This window comes from Rhinolophus hipposideros, assembly GCF_964194185.1.
Source record: "Rhinolophus hipposideros genome assembly, chromosome: 16".
NCBI classification, from domain to species: domain Eukaryota; kingdom Metazoa; phylum Chordata; class Mammalia; order Chiroptera; family Rhinolophidae; genus Rhinolophus; species Rhinolophus hipposideros.
In genome coordinates this window covers 58,641,566-58,657,757 of record NC_138062.1, presented here as the reverse complement: position 1 = coordinate 58,657,757, position 16,192 = coordinate 58,641,566, and the positions used below count along the sequence as shown (strand labels likewise).

At 54.0% G+C, this 16,192-nt stretch overlaps 1 protein-coding gene across 4 annotated transcripts in view; it reads right to left on the bottom strand.

Annotated features, from left to right (window-relative positions):
* Nucleotides 1-1,835: 1,835 nt before the first annotated feature.
* The window catches only part of ZFR2 (zinc finger RNA binding protein 2), a 44,434-nt gene continuing 30,077 nt past the window's right edge, over nucleotides 1,836-16,192 (bottom strand). For 2 of the 4 annotated variants that reach the window (XM_081076715.1, XM_081076717.1), the window contains 7 exons: nucleotides 15,350-15,518; nucleotides 13,594-13,732; nucleotides 11,870-11,967; nucleotides 11,399-11,494; nucleotides 10,038-10,149; nucleotides 9,216-9,313; nucleotides 7,302-8,516 (listed from right to left, as the gene is read on the bottom strand). In XM_081076715.1, coding sequence (XP_080932841.1) covers nucleotides 8,274-8,516; nucleotides 9,216-9,313; nucleotides 10,038-10,149; nucleotides 11,399-11,494; nucleotides 11,870-11,967; nucleotides 13,594-13,732; nucleotides 15,350-15,518 — 955 coding nt within the window. In that variant the 3' untranslated portion in view covers nucleotides 7,302-8,273. Of the gene's footprint in view, nucleotides 4,012-7,301; nucleotides 8,517-9,215; nucleotides 9,314-10,037; nucleotides 10,150-11,398; nucleotides 11,495-11,869; nucleotides 11,968-13,593; nucleotides 13,733-15,349; nucleotides 15,519-16,192 lie in introns of those variants that run through there. The other 2 variants (XM_081076718.1, XM_081076716.1) reach the window with 2 other exon arrangements.

The following is a 16,192-nucleotide window of genomic DNA, read 5'->3' as shown; positions in this document are numbered from 1 at the left end:
CCTGGCACACAGTAGTATTCAGAAAGTATTTTTTTAAGCCAGGGAATATTGGGGAGGGGAGAGAGAATGAGCAGTACATGTCACCTGTGAGGCAAGCACTCTCATTGTACCCATTTCACAGATGGCAAAGCTGAGGCTCAGAGAGTGCTGAGGCTCACCCTATGACACAGGAAGTGGTGGGCTGGGCTTTGAACCCAGGCCCACCCAGCTTCAGGGCCCACATGCTGGTGCACGGCATAGTGGTGGCCACATGATAGACCACCAGAGAATGTGCCCATAATTGAAATTTCTGGATCTGGAGGGCAGGCAAGGCAGGGCAGCTGCAGCCAGATGTGGGGATGGCTGCGCTGGCACCATGGCCCCAGCGGATCCAGTGGCCAGATCAGACTGCCCCAATTAGCACACCTTTAAATTTAGCTTTCTCTTCCCTGCCAGGGGCCTCAGGGATTCAGCGGAGGAACACTCTGCTCTTTCGAGGAAAAATGCTGCATCGCTCATCTTGCAACCAGAGCTGTGGTCGGTTGCATCATTCTTGACTTGGGGAACAAGGGCTCCTCCAAGCGACCTGCTTTGGGGTGCCAGGGGTGATCTGCCGTTAATGGGGGAGGCTGTCTGCTTTCCCCCCACATCCCTCGCCTGGTCTTCCTTGTACTGCAGGTGGAGCCAGGCATATCATTTCCCTGCCACGCTTGCAGTTCACTGTGTGTAACCTGGGCCTGTGTCACTTCCTAGCGTACAACCTTCCCATGGCGCTGGCTGTGCTGGGGATGAAACCCAAGCTCCTCATTTGTGGCCCTCCACTGGCCTTTCCACCATGGCTGCTGTCACCTCTCTGCTCTCAGCTCCCTCCACTTCCCCTGGCGTGGCTCTCTCGTGTTCCTCAAATGCTCCAGGCGTGATCCAGCCTCAGGGCCTTTGCATGTGCTGTTTTCTCCTCTTATCACGTCTTCCCTCAGCTCCTCTCAAAGATGGCTCCTTCTCAGCATTTCTGGCTCCTTCAAGAGACCCTTCCCGACCACCCATAGTGGCCACTCACCATCCAAGCCCAAAACACTGCCTGTTGCCCTGTCTTACGTGTTCTCATCCATAGCCCTCCTGCCTCGCCTCGCTTGACAGAATGTATGGTCTGTTAGTGAGGGCAGGGACTGCTTTGGCTTGGGCAATCACTTGTCTCTGGAGCCTAGTGCACAGTAGGCCCTCACAGAACAAATGAATAGAATCATACAAAGAGTGAAGACAGGAAGGAGAGTGGGGGATCCACAAAATACCACAAGGCAAAGCGTGTCTGTCAGAGGACTTGCCCCCAAGCCTCTGCTCCAGAGGTCCTCCCCATCCCGTCCCCAGACCCTCATCCTCTGACTCAAGAGTTGGTCAACTTTCTCTGAAAAGGGCCAGATGATCTCTGTCCAGACTACTCAACTCTGCTTTTGTAGCGCAAAACCCACCATAGATGACATGGACGTGAACAGACATGGCTGCATTCCAATAAAACTTTATTTATGGACACTGAAATCTGGACTTCATACACTTTTCACATGTCATGCCATATTAAGACTTTTGATTTTTTCAGCCACTTAAAAATGTGCAGAGACATTTTCAGCTTGCGGGATGTATAAAAACAGACGGTGGGTAAGTGGGCTGTAGGTTTCTGACCTCTGGTCTCTTTCAGTTTTCAATTTCTTAAAATCGGCACATTTTGAAATCTATTTGACCTGTAGGTGCACTTTTCAATCTAAATGGGTCGATATTCATGATATGTAGCGAGCTCTCAAGTGCTCTCCTAACTACAAAAAGCTCCCTGACTCAGCAATGAGCTCCTGAAAGTTGTATGTTTTCTTTTTATCAAAATTAATAGTAACGGTATTTTGTAGTGTTTTGCTGTGTGCTGAAGACTGTGCTAAGCTTAAAAAACGATTTTAAACAAAGCAATGTATGTCCCACTCCCCAAGGACTGCCATTGCTCTTTCTATTGGCTGTTTCTCTGGTATTGGCTTTCATATTTCAAAATCATGTTTTCCACATCTCTTGATCACTGCCCATTGATTTCCTGCTCCTGAAGAGAGAGACTCAGCTCTCTTAGGCATACTGCTCTCCCAATGGTTTGATCACCATTTTTGGTTAAATGCATATTTGGTGCTTATGTTGCAACATGTTAAGCATTGTTCAGTGGAGCGACGTACACCAAGGAACACTTTTATTTGCTCGGCCTGGTTTCGTGATTCTCCCGGAGTTAGTGATCACCTTGGTGTGTGTCTGTGACTCTCTCTCCCCTGGCCTCTTCCATGGAACTAACTTGTCCCCTCAGGGTGTGGCCGCTGCCCCGCTGTGGTACTGGCCCCTCCCTTCTTCAGTACTGGGGATTGGGGGGGCGGTGCAGCATCTGTTTCTTGGGTCGAGGTCCCCATTTCTTGGTTTGTGCACTTGTTTTGGGAATGTGCGCTCCCTGGGCATATTCAGATAAAGCATTTCCTTCCAATCTCCTGTGAGATTGGTGGTTTGGCTAAGGACAGTGTTCTGGCTGGTGGATAATTTCCTTCACTTTACATCTTCCAGCTTCCGGTCTTGGGGAGTTGAAAAATCTGAACTGTCCTGCTTCCTCATGCTCTGCTTGTCACATGTTTATGTGGTGTGTTTTTTCCTCTCTGGAAACTTGTAGAATCTTCTCCTTATTCTCCACATGCTGCATGCCCACAGTGTGCGTTGAGTAGGGGTCTATTTTCACGTGTTGGGCTGCTCAGTCAATGGGCTCTGCCATGTCTTCCATTCCTGGTGAACTTTCTTGAAGGGTATCACTGGTGATTTCTTCCACTTTGGTTTCTCTCTTCCCTCTTTGTGAAACTCTCCTTTGTCATATATTGGAATTGGTCTTATTTTCTTGCCTACATTTTTTTCTTTTTGTCTTCTCAATTCTACTTTTTCTTCCAGCCCTTCTGTCAACATTTTGCATCTCAGGTTTTCAATTTCTAAGGCCATTTGAATGTTCCTTTTCAAAAGGCGACTTAAATTTTGTTCCCTGGCTTCTGTGTCTTCTATAAGCTCCCTGAGGATAATATACAGAAGGGCTTTTCTAGAACTTTTTTCTGTTCTCTTTGTCTCTTTCCTCCAAGTTATTTTCTCTCTCTCTCTCTGTGGGTTTTAGTCTCTTCGTTGGCTAACATTTATAAGGGGAGTGCTAGAGCAGACAGGGAGCTCCTCAACATGGGGGGGTGATGATGGGCTCCTGGCCACTGTGGGGAGCCCCCAAACATCAGCCGCGTCTACAAGGCTTTTCTCACAGCCAGGCAGCCACTGTTCTAGAAAGTGAGACGGGGAAGGCATCTGGGATCACTGTTCCTTGTGTGAGTTTCATTTTGATCACTGGTTTTCATCTTCTCACCTGCCTCCACTGTGCCTATTTCCCTGAGTCTGAACCTTTCTGTGTAGTGTTAAAAAATGCATTTTATTGCTGAGTTTTCCCCACAGCTCTTAAAGGTTGGTGCTACTTGTTCTAATCCAATTTTACAGAGGCTCAGGGAGGTGAAGTGAGCTGTCCTGACACCCCACAGCTAATATGCTAAAGGGCCAAGCCCGGAGTCCCCCTCACTGTATAAAGTGACAACTTCTGGTTCATCATCGGTTTCTCCTAAGGAAGGTGGTGAGTGTTTGCTGAGTGAATATTCAATAAATCTCAACATTCTCAGTGGTGGACAGCAGGTAGACACGTGAGTGACAGCCCATGGCAATTAATAGGTGTTCAATCAACAGGTGTAGAGTGAATGAAAAAATGAAAGAACAGCGGAGGAAATAAGATGTTGCAGAAGGAACCCTAACTGTTAAGCTTGTATCCATGTGCAGGAAAGTATTTTTTTAAATGAGATGGCACAGTCCCGACTTGGGGGTGGTGAATGGGGTTTCTTCGTTTACAACGAGAAGGAAACTGGCAAAGGTCTGAGGGAACATAACCTTTCACACGCAAGTTCAAATGCCTTACGATGTCATGCCCTTCAACCGAGAAATTCCATTCTTAGGCATCTATGGAAAGAACAGAATCGCAACTGTTCAGGAACATTTCACTGTATTATAATTTGAAAACAATGTCAATGTGCAAGAGGGGAATGGTTAAGCAAACCAGGGTATGATTTTCGGTGGCATATTATGCAGCTATTAAAAATTACATCTCTTCATAATAGCCCAAATAAGTCTGGCTTATGTCACCGAACGTAAGGTGTCAGAGTGTCCTATTTGAAGGCTGAATAGTATCCATTATCTGGATGGACCACATTTTGTTTATCCATTTATCCATCCATGGACATGTGTTGTTTTCAGCTCTAAACTATTGTGAAGAGTGCTGCTACCCTGTTTCCCCGAAAATAAGACCTACCCGGACCATCAGCTCAAATGCGTCTTTTTTTTGCTCCAAAAGATGCATTTGAGCTGATGGTCCGGGTAGGTCTTATTTTCGGGGAAACAGGGTATGAACACGAGTGAACAAGTATCTATTTCCCAGCACATTTTATTTCTCTGAACTTGGGCAAACAGGGTGTGACTCCCCCCAACCTGCACCTCGCTGCCTTTTCCAGCTTAAGGAGAAACATGGGTCCTCTGGCTTGTCCGCTCAGCAGAGCCTTAATCTACTTCCCGGAAACATCTCATCCTCCAGAAGCCACACTAACAGGGGACCAGGGAGAAGATGGAGCCACCATTTCTCCAAAGAAGCCGGCCAATACTTGGAGATGCTCCCTCTACCCCTGGGTGTGACTTATTTCGGACAAGGGTTGCAGGGCATTTTCGGGGTATGTTTGTGTGTTATCAGTGGCTTTGCAGATGGAAGCGATGGATCTGCCCTTCCATTTTTGTCTTCCCTGGACTGCCTGACAGGTTCCGCTCCAGCCCTCCCGACAGGCCCCACATCATCTCTCCCACTCACTGCCGTCTCCTAGCAACCAGGCTCGCAGGCCAGCATCCTGAAGCCTTAGGTCCCCAGTAGTAGCTGCCTCAAGGTGCTACTCCCCCTCACAGAAGTCAGGCTTCTCTAGTGCCTGGTCCGGTATGTTCCCATCAGCCCGCTCTGGGGTCCCCTGCCCGGTGGGAAGAAGGATGGAGAGGAAAGATCAGAATCAACTGCTCTTCGCCAGGCTTTGAGCAAGCTTCATCACCCAGACGGCTCATCCATCTGCACCGAGTACATCGCTGACTGACTGCTTCGTTTTGCTGTCGCATTGCCTAAACTTGGTTTCTTGGAGTTGCTACGGGAGCTGATTTAACTCTGTCAACAGGATTAGTTTTAAACCACCTTGTGGCAAAGATAGTATCTGTCTCCTCGGGAACTAGGGATGGGACCAGTGATTGTGAGTGATGTGGTTTCCAAGAGCTGCCCCTGGCAGGATGTAAGGGAGGAAGTCGGTGTGCAGACTGTGAGCGGTTCATAGCAGCAGGACACGGGGCTTTCCACAGGTGCAGCTGCGACGGTCACACCTGCCTCCTCCTCGTCTTGAAGGCAGACCCATTCTCCCTTCCCTTCACCATGTTGCCACTGCCCTTGTAAAGGCTCTCACCCCAGCTGTTACAATACTCTCCTGGGACAAGACAGAAACAAATGGCATCTTCCTAACTGCTAGGAGGCCAATTCCTCTGACGCAGACTCGTGCTGGCTCTCAGAGCGTGGCTTCCAGCCTTTAACAGTTGTATTTAGCTACTACTATATGCACATGGTCTGTTCTAGACCTTGGGATATCACGGGGAGTAAGGTAAACATATTTCCTGTCCACAGAGAATTCACATCCTGGGGGGGAAGGCAGATAACAGGTGGTCTTAATCAGTGAGGTGTGGTAGAGAGAAAATTAATAGGGTTATGTGGCAAGTTGAGGTGATCAACGAGGCCTCTCTGAGGACGTGACATCTGAACTGAGACCTGAAGGAGGGGCAGAGTCGCTGGCCATACATACAGGTCAGGGGAAGAGCTACCATACAGCGGAACAGCATGTGCAAAGGCCCTGGGGCAGCAACAAGATTGGCTGCTCTGACAAGCAGGATCCAAAGTGGAATTATTGAGGGAGAGGGTGGCACATGGGTTCTTGTGGGGCTTCACTGGGATTTGGGTTTTATCCTGAGTGCAATCCTGAGGTTTATCCAGAGCTCTTGCTGATAGAGAGTTGAAAAAGCAGAGTACCAGTGTGGATAGAGAGCAGTAGGAGCCGGACTGACAGGACTTCTTGATGGTTAGCCCCGATCACAGAGGAATCCAGGAGGACCCCCCCACAAAGGGGGTTGTCAGCCAGGGCAGCTGGGTGAGTGAATGGCAGAGTCCGCTGGCCAAAATGCAGAGGGCACGACAGTATGTGGGGGGTGAAGTCCCCCGTGTGAGGTGGAGATTCTGGACCCAGCCCCTGTGCCCTGCTTGTGGCTGGGACCGGGACCAGCGGAGGGGCTGGCTCTGCTTCCCAGGTATTGACAGGGTGCCTGTAAGAGGCAGGGGACCCGCTTCCTCAGGATGGGGTGTGAGGCAGAGGAGGCAAAAGCAAGTAGTAGCCTGCCCTCCCAGGGAGGCAGGAGTAGCTAGGCACCTGGCTGGCTGGCCGCCTTCCTGTTTTTGGTAGTTAATGCACCTGCTAGAACCAGGCTGGGTCCTGCCTACCCAAGATACCAACACTACCTTGGCCCGGCTCTGAGAACGGGGTTCTAGCTGTCTCCCAGCCTGTGCTCTGTGTACAGTGACAGGTGCCACTTCTGTGGGGGCCATTGCCACCTTGCAACACTGTCTTGGGATGCCATGGGGGCTTGAAGCTGTCAGAAGCTAAGCTGCTGACCAGGTCTCCGCATCTGCGCTACCCCTACACCCCATGAGGTTTGTGATGAGGATTTGGGGAAATTGCAGGGAACTCTTAGTGGGGGGCCAGCAAGTGGAGAGCCACCCCCTCAACTCAGCTTGGCCAGACCCCTCCTCCAGGAAGCCTCCTAGGCGCCCCACTGTCTTGCTGATAGTCCCACTGTGCATCTCCTGGACCAGGCCAGGGTGGGTCCCTTGGTGGCCTGGCACATGTGTGAAATGAGCACTTCTTGAGCTGGGTCCTGTGAGTGGGTGGGATCTGCAGAGCCAGCTTTTTGGCACCCCCAGGGGACCCTGGTGTGGGGCCAGCCTGAAGGTGACCACACCTAAGAAGCAGCCCCTGGACAGTAGCAGCCTCTCCAATGTCTTCCCCATCCCTACCTGTCCTCCCCATCCACATTTGTGGCCTCAGAGTCTTGGGGAGAAATGCTAGCAAGTGTCCCCGAGGAGACAGCGGGAGAGCCCACCACGAAGAAGGGCGAGTGTGGTCCACACGAAAAGGTAAGCATAGGTCGTTTATTCCCCCCACCAAACTTCCAGGTAGCTCTACAAAGACACTAGATATGAAGCCACACAGAGGCTGTGCCTTAAATATAGACATGAAATCAAAGGAATCAAGTTGACTGTAACTTCATTGGCACAAACATGGACTTTCTCCTTCAAGGCCATTGGGCAGCCGGCCAAAAAATCTGGTTGCCGAAAAGGAAGGTTTGAACAAATCAGGGCAGGGGCTGGGCAGGGAGTGCCCCCATGCCCATCAGAACCAGGAGGGGCCCGACCCTGAGTCCTGCACCAGGAGGCGAGCCCTGGACCCAGGTAGGCCAGACCTCTGCAGGGAGGATGGCAGAAAGACACTGGGCAAACCCAGCCCTAAATGGGACATTACCGAGCAGCCCCTCTGTAAGCAGAAGGCACTCAGTGGTTGGGGGATTTCGGGGGCTCTGGGTCAGGGCGGACTGTAGGCTCACAGATGTTTCTGGGGGACCAGAGGAGCACTCGACCTACATGCTCACCACCCCTGGCCCTGTCGCCTTCCCCAAGGGAGGCTGGGCGGCAAGGGGAAGACCGGCTCGGGCCCTGCAGAGCTCTGGCTGAGGCGCCATCTCTAGGCTGTGTTTGGAGCAGGCTGAGCCCAGCTGCGCCCTTGGGCTTGGCTGACCCCCCAGCTCTCCCTGGTCTGCCTCCCAGACAAGGGTCCCCAGACGGGCCTGCCCCAGTGACTTCAAGTCCACACACAGCTGGGGTGTCCACAGGAAGCAATTTAGAGCCCACACCCTTAGTCTCCACGGGTGGGGAGTTTAAAGCTAGCAGAAGTGCCAGGGTTCAAAGCTGTGGTGCCACACTTTCCACCCAGCACTGGGGGCACCTCGGGGTTCTCGTCCCTGGATCATGCAATTTCACTGATGATGTAAGCACAAGTGTTTTTACGGAAACGCACAGGACGTTACTGGAAAGGAGAACATGACTGTCAGGTGTCAGGGATGAAGTGGCCACACGGCGGGACGTCCGGTCCCGTTGGGGAGGTAAGGCCACTCACACTGTCCCTCTCCGGCCCACGAGCCTGCTTCCTCGGGCCCTTGCTGTCCTCGGCCTGGCCCGCCTCCCTGGACCTCTTCCGGAAGCGCGGCCCGGGCCTGCTTTTGGGCGGCGGCAGAGGGTCCACGCCCAGGATCTTGTGGATCTGCCGGAACGCCAACAAGCGCAGGGCGTGCTGGGGGCAGACAGCCCGTCAGGACCCCTCACCCGGACCCCTGGCCTGGGGCAGACACAGCGGCTCACCAGGCTCCCTGTCCTCAGCAGCACCCTTCGAGTAACTGCCACGCTCAGCCCCCCTCCCCAGGCATGAAGAACTATCCTGGGAGGCGCTCAGGCCGGCTGATGGCACGACTTTGCCAGGGTGCCCCTTGGCACAGCAGTGCTTCCCGCCTCACTACAGGCACCCCGGGTCCTGCATCTCCCACTTCGGCTCTGATCATGAGCAATGTGATTCTTTCCATTAAAGACAGTTCCTAAATGTCAGGCCCAGTGTGATTTTTGTACCACTGGGAGACTCATAAACGTACACAGGGACGCAAGCCACACACAGGGAGTGTGTTTGGTGCTTGAGGCTGCTGGGCCCCAAACTGGGTGTTCACAGAGCACGAGGGGCGGGCGGTGGGGGGAACCCAGGACGGCCTCAACCAGCGAGGGCTGCAGCTCATCACCATGGTGGCTTCAGCTCTGAGCCAGGCTCTTTCCCCAGAAGCAGTCCTGCCACCCACAGGCTACCCATCTCTGCAGGGGGAGGGAAGGGGAACCCCACTCCACTTCCTGGAGTGCTGCATAGCTGCAAACAGAGCCTGGACTGGGGTGCCACCCACAGCAAGCTGGGCTGGCCCAGGCGGGGAGCTGCAGGGACCGGCTGTCCTACCTGGGCGCTGGCTGTGATGTCTTCCCGCTCCTGGAGGGTCATGGACCCAGTCACATCCCTCTGGTCTCTCTCGCAGGGATCCTGGAGCCCGGGCCCATCTTTGCGAGGGGAGGTGGGAGTGGCAAAGGAGGAGAGAGCACCCTCGTGAAAGACTGCCACCGTGGGGGCCTGAGACGGTTGAGCACAGGGTCTGCAACTACACCCCTCGGCGTCCATGGGCCACATGGGCCAGCACAGGGTCTCCTCTGGGGGCGTCTCTCCTGGGGCAGCCCTCCCTGTCCCCACACACACTCAGCAGAGCTCCTTCCAGCCGCTGTGTGTGTGCACATGCGTGTGCCTGAGAACATGATTGTATTACACGCTCACACCACGGGCCCAGTGCATGCATTTCCTCTTCTTTCACTTAATATATCATCCCGTGTCACTAAAATAACGAAAACACCATCTTTGTATCTGAGTGCACGTGAAGCTTCTTTTCCCACCTGCTACTGTAAGCCACACTGTGGGGAGCATCGTACACAACCCGTTCTCTGAGTGTCTGATTATTTCTTTGGGGAATATTCCCACTAAGGCCACCCCCAAGGGGACGACAGACAGAGCTCCCCCGCCTGCTCCATCTACAAGACCCTTCGCCTGCGTTTGCAGGTGAGCGCATTCTGCACTTGCCCTCTGGGGGATGCGTGTGTGTCTGGGTCCCTCCTCCTGTCTGGGATGGACGTTGTTCTCTAGTGTTAGTAGGAGGCTCCTTCTGTCCCCAGCTATGACCCACAGTCTCGGCCACGTGCCCCAGTGTTCTAGGCTTCCCAGGTGATGGGAACTGACCTGCCAGGAGCATCCCTGAGGCCACACACTCCAGGACCCTTCGTACGGCGGCCCCGGGGCTCAAGGGCCGCTTCGCAGTGCTCAGAGCCTTCTCCACCAGCAGCTCCACGGCCTGGGCAGGGCAGCGACAGAAAAGGAGACACTGGCCTTTGAGGAGAGTGCCTAGGCCAGCTCACCTCCCCCTGGAAGAGCCTGTGGGGCTTGGCTGGGGGATCTCCAGGGGACCCCAGGACAGGAGGCCCCTCCTAGCTCTTTCCCGCACTCCCACCCACCTTTCAATTTCTACGGAGGAGGGTGGTCACAGAGGCCTTGCCACTCCTGGCATGGCCAAGGGCGGGTTTCTTCACTTTCTAATCCTCAGTTTCGCCATCAGCAGAATGCCATCAGCTGTGACATTGCAAACTACCATTGCAAGAGTTAAAAGAAACTCCTTCTCAGTGGCCCGCAGTACATTTAGCCAGAGCCTGCTCCCTCCTCCAAGGAGCCACCCAGGGGAGGCAGGAAAGGGCAGGCACCAGAACCGCTGGATTCAGAGATGGCCCTCATGAGTAAGACCAGTGGTGGCCCAGGCCGGTGTGGGCAGGGCCTGCTTGTTGGGCGCGGGAGGAGGTGAACTGGCAGCAGAAGGCCACACATAGAATGCAAATGGCCCTCGGAGTTCAGGGGGCTTGAGCCCCTTCCCAAGAATAATATGAAAGACTTCAAAACCTCTAGGTCATCCCACCCATCACTGGGGGTCAGAGAGAGAGGGACACTCAGAGACTGACCCATGGAGGGACAAGACACAATTCCACAGAAAAATGGGCTGGGGGACCCCAGAGAGAGCGGGAGCTGGGGTCTCACACCTCGGCAGTTTGGGGGTTTGGGGGTCATGCAGGCCCTTGCAGTCTCTCTTCTCTGCTCTTCCCCCACCATAGGCTCTGGTGTCTACTGGCCAGAGGTGTCAGAGCTGCAGGGGGATCCTCTCCAGAGGAGGGGGGGGAACGGGCACCCCCAGAGGCCAGCGTGGAGCCAGGATGAGCAGCCAGGTCCCTGCCCTCGCCAGGCCCTCTGTGCTGATGCTGCACGTTGCCTGGTACCCTTGCATTGGCATGGTGCCTGGTGCTGCCCGCGAGGTCATGGGTTAAGAGAATACAGCCGAGTGAGGCTGTGCTCCAGAGCAGGCCTCTGCCTGGTGCCAAGGGACCCGCGAGAAGCCGCTGCTGTGATCTACCTCTCCCGGGTACTCAGGCTGACACCAGCTTCTTCTGGGAAAAGCTGGGAGGGGCAACGTCTATCTAGGAGGAAGCAAGGCCTTTTGGGGCTGCAGAGGCCCTCGGTGGGCTTCCCAGAGCAGGGCCGGTTGCCTGGCACTGCCTTACCCAGTCTGGCAAGGCCCCCCAGGTGGGCACACGCTGGCAGAGGTCCCGAAAAACCCTGATGACAATCACACAGTTCTGGAGGCCGCTGGCTCGTGCCTTTGGGAGAAGAAACGCACTGTGAGCTCCGGAAGCCACATGCACGTGGCTGTAAGGGGGGCATGTGTGAAGCTGAGGGGACAAGGGCTGACCCTGGGGGTGGCGAACAGATCCAAGGGTCCTGTCCTGGCATCGTGGCTATGGAGGCCAGGGAGGGCTTCCAGCGGCATAGCTGGCTGGCCTAGAGGGTGGTGGCTGGGAGCAGAGTCCACTCCCAAATGGGTACAGGACAACAGAACCAGGCCTGCTCTGATCCGACCCATCAGGTTCGTGCTGGGCAAGGAGACATGGGCCGAGCTGCTAGCCAAGGAGACGGCTGAAGGTGCAACTGGCAGGACAGACAGATTCTGCCCCCTCCCACCCCTGCCCCCTGACCTGGAACCACTTGGCATGGCGGAGGGCAGCCAGTGACTGGAGACACTTTTCTGGGCTCAAGATATCCCCTGGGTCGGGTGGAGGAGCTTCCATTCCTTCTAGAAGAAAAGGACTTGTGGGCAAGGCGCCCCTTCCCACTCTACTCCCTCCCTCGGCCACATGGGGGCCCTGCCCCTCAATTATCTGGGTCTCATGTTATTTATCTTCTGGGCCCCATTTTCTTTGTCTGGAAGATCTGTGCTTCCCCCGGACTGTCTTTCCTCCAGGACACTGCGCGGAGCAGAGAAATAATTTCGGTGAAATCCTATCTCCTCTGAGGTTCGTGCCCACAAGCGAAGAGTTTAATGCTCGTTACTGAGCCATTTCAGTGCTGACTTCCTCAGTTAGCAAATCACAGGACAGATGGAAAACCATGCATACAGCCAGATTTCCAGAAACTTCCGAATGCATAATTAAAAGGGAGAAAGTGGGTCAGTTTGAACACATCCCATCATCTACGACAAAGGTTCCCGTGTCTGAGAAATTCAGGTCCGTTTTTTCCTTTCTTCTTATTACTGCTTCAAGAATATTATCATCTCATTCTAGGAGACCCTAGTTTATTTAGGTCACATGATGGAGTACAGGTTTCACTACTGCCCGTAAATATCCCCAGGAGTCCTTGTGCCTGTCGCCTGCCTGTCACAGGGCTGAGATGGAAGTGGCAGGGGTGTGTCTGCAAGGAGGGTTAGAAGCTACCCCCCCAGCAACAGGCAGACTGGTGTGGACACCTGTGTGGGCAGAAGACTGACAGGCTACGGGTTCCTGCTGCTCACAGAACGTCTGCCACAGAGGGGTTTCCGGCTCTCTTAATCCTTCCGGTCAGCCTCCATCGAGTGGCCATGGATCTTTATACTTTCTAACATTCCCAATCTCCCCCTTGTACGTGTGTCTGAGCAAACCCTAGCAGGGCTTTCAGCTAGAATTTAATAATGCTGCTCCCCCCACCCCTGTATTTATTTTTAGATGACTCTCCATTTATGACAACTGGTAATGGCTTTCCACTTATTGTCAAAGGATCTCCTCTTTAAATATTTGAGTGTCAAAAATGAATTGATTTAAAGAAAAAAAACACATTAGTAGTTGGTGGCCCTCAGCTATGACAAAACACCAATCACGAAGGGGGTTCAAGAATGACTGGATTGGAAAACGCTCCTGGGGCTGTTCCAGAAGGTTCCACAGCTTGATGAGCCAGGAGGTGCGTCCCTGTGGGCCGGCCTCTGCCGTGCAGTGGGGACTCTCGCTGCCCCCTGGCCTCGCCCGGCAACCCCCCACTCTCCCTCAGGCAATGCCCATCTACTTCAAGCTCCCTGGAGCCCCTGTGTCCCATATGTGTGGTGTGGGAGCAGGAGGACGCTGCGGCCTCTGCTATGGACAGATGGACAATCTGAGCTCCCACCATCGCTGGTTTCCCCGGGGCTGGGTGCCAGTACCTGCAGCAGCCTGGACGTCAGGGAGGAGTGTGCCCAGCCCCAGGCTTCTGCTGAGCCTCTGACCGCTGGTCACCAGCTCATTTCCTCCGCTGTCCCAAGGCCCAGCTCTTATCTGACCGGTGGCCTCCAGCACTGACAGAAGTGGCAGAAGGCTACACCCTCATCACCTCACCCCCACCCAGAGCAGAGTCACACGCTGCCCTAGGCCACCTGGGTGCGTGGGGCCGGGGGCTGGACAGAAGGCTTCCATCAAACCTTTGTCCGTGGAGGGGTTCTCCCGCATCAGGGGCGAGGTGACACACACAGTGAGCCGCATCCTGGGCTCCTCACAGGACGAGATGACGATGTCAGCTTCGGGGTCAGAGGAGACCTGGTACTTGTCCTCTGTCACCATCTACGAGGTGCAAACACAACACAAGGCTGCATCACTCCAGCTGAGAGGCAGGTGCAAACAGCAAGGATGTGGCCAGGTGGCAAGCCCCATACGGGGCCCCTGGAGCCTCCACAGGGCTGAGACATAGCCCCGCCCTCCAGGAGTGCACACATGTAGAAATGCGTATAGACAATGGACACTGCATATAAGACCCTGCATATAAGGTGCCTTCATATGTAAAGAACTCCCTTAACTCAATAACAAGAACAGCAGTCCAAAACAAAAACAAAAACAAAAAACCTGGCGAGTGATACAACAGATAGTTGGCAGAAAACAGAAGTGTCCCTTCTTACACAATGACACAGATTAACGCCATAGTAAGAGAGAAGCAAATTAAAACTATAATGAGGTGTCATCATCACCTGTGAGAAGGCAAAACTCCAAAAGTCAGAGGAGCAGCTGGGCCGGCAGATCTGTGCAGCTAGAAATTGCCGGTGGAGGCTGACCTGGAAACACTTTCCAGGAGCACCAGGCTCATGCCTTTGACCCAGCGACTCTGCCCTAGGATACACTCCCACATGTGTGGAGCGGCGTGTGTACAAAGCTTTTTATTTTGTGCAGGCTCACTGGTAATACAGAACACTGAAAACCACCGAAAAGTCCTCTGCCAGGACACACACCTCCCTCTGTCCTGTTGGACGTGGCCCCTGCCTCCCCAGGTGCACTCTACCTGGCGTGAGGCTTTAATTTCCTCACAGGAAACAAAGTGAAGTTAGGCGGCTATTGTTTGTTTATCTGCTCCTGAGAGAGGGCTGGGGTCCGCGAGTCCCCGCACTCCCGAAGCGGGTCATAGGAGCCAAGCCGAATCTCACAGGAACAGCGCCAGACACATCAGGAAGACGCTGCCCTGGAACTGATTTGTTTAACCTAAGATGATCAGTGTAAATCATGACGGGATCTCACTCTTCCCCCAGTTATCAATGCGCGTGAGGAAAGTCCTATGACAACAACAGAGGAAGTACTCCAGCGGAGAAAATCCAGCCAGCCTCCCCTCCCACAGGCCTCAAAACGGGCTTCCATCTTGCCTCTGCCTTCCTGGTCCTGTGGCTGTGAAATCTTACAGTCAACCTCACAGCAGTTTTCATCACCATGTAGCCTTTTATTTGATGAGAAGGTAAAGGATTTTTAAAAGCGATGGTTAGATACCATGAAGTAGGTGGTAATGCCTTAACCATATATATGCACGCTGTCAGGCCGAGGGTCTCCTCCACCCTTGTCAAGGGGAGGGCTAACTTCCCTCTTTTATACAACACACAATGTATCCTTTTAAATGGCTGCTTAAGGCTCTGTAGGAAGGATGTAACCTAAGCTGCCATCCTCATGGGGGGACATTTACATGGTTTCCAAGTTTTACCAGGGACTCACTTTATAAAGGAACCCTCAAGTTGCCACCAATCTGTCTCCTTGCAACTATTTATAAAAACAAACTGGTTTGTATGTAATAACCACAACCTCTTGTTTCCTAAAATCCTGTGGAAGCAAAGTCACCCCCTGCCCGTCACCCGACCCCCGCCACTGGGAGCCCGAGGGGCTCCTGGGAGAGGGCTGGCAGTGCCCTGCCAGGCGATGGGCCCTTACCTGGAGCTGCTGGGGCAGCTGCTCGGTGACCCTGCACAGCAAGGCACGGGTGGGCTTCTGGGAGCAGAGCAGGATCAGCTGCACAGTCCTGTCTCCCCGCAGGAGGAGGCCTTTCGCCAGGAGCCCGACCCGCATCACGCCCTTCAGGATCCGAGCAGAGGGGCTGAAGCTGCAATGAAGACGAAGCCACAAAAGCGCGTTGGTGGAGAAGAGGGGTTGGGGAGGAAGGGAGCGTGGGGTCCTAGCCCGGTCCCTTATGAGCTCCTGGGATGCCAGCAGCTTGCTGAGCCCTCTGTGCCTCAGCTTCCTGATCTATGAAATGGGCACTTTCCGAGACGCACTTTTCAGAGTGCACTTGACGAAAAGGAGACATGAGAAGACGTATCTGAGAAAAGCGTTGGAAATGCAACTGGTAAATTATACGTGCTCACTAAGGGCTGGCACTTGTCACTATCCCCTGATAAATTACATTCTGAAAAAGGCCAACGATGGCATCCCCAGTGGCCCCTGGTCCTCAGCCAGCTGGCGCCACCCTGGTCAGCCCCTGGGATTGGGCACCTTCTGAGCCATTACTAGGGTCACTTCACCCCCACCTGGACCCTCTGCGAGCAGGTCCATCCAGGTGCTCAGGCCAGCGTCCTAAGGGAGTCCCTGCTCCCGCCTCACCTCCCCACAGCCCAGAGCCACCTTTCTGCAGTGTGTACCTGATCACTGCGACTGCCCGCCACCTAACCTCCCGGCGCTGGCCCTCGGCTGGCAGAAGAGCAACACCCAAGCTTCTTCCCTGGCCTGGCCCAGGCCCCCAGCCTGACCCCAGGCCTCCTTGCCGCCACCCTCTCCCCT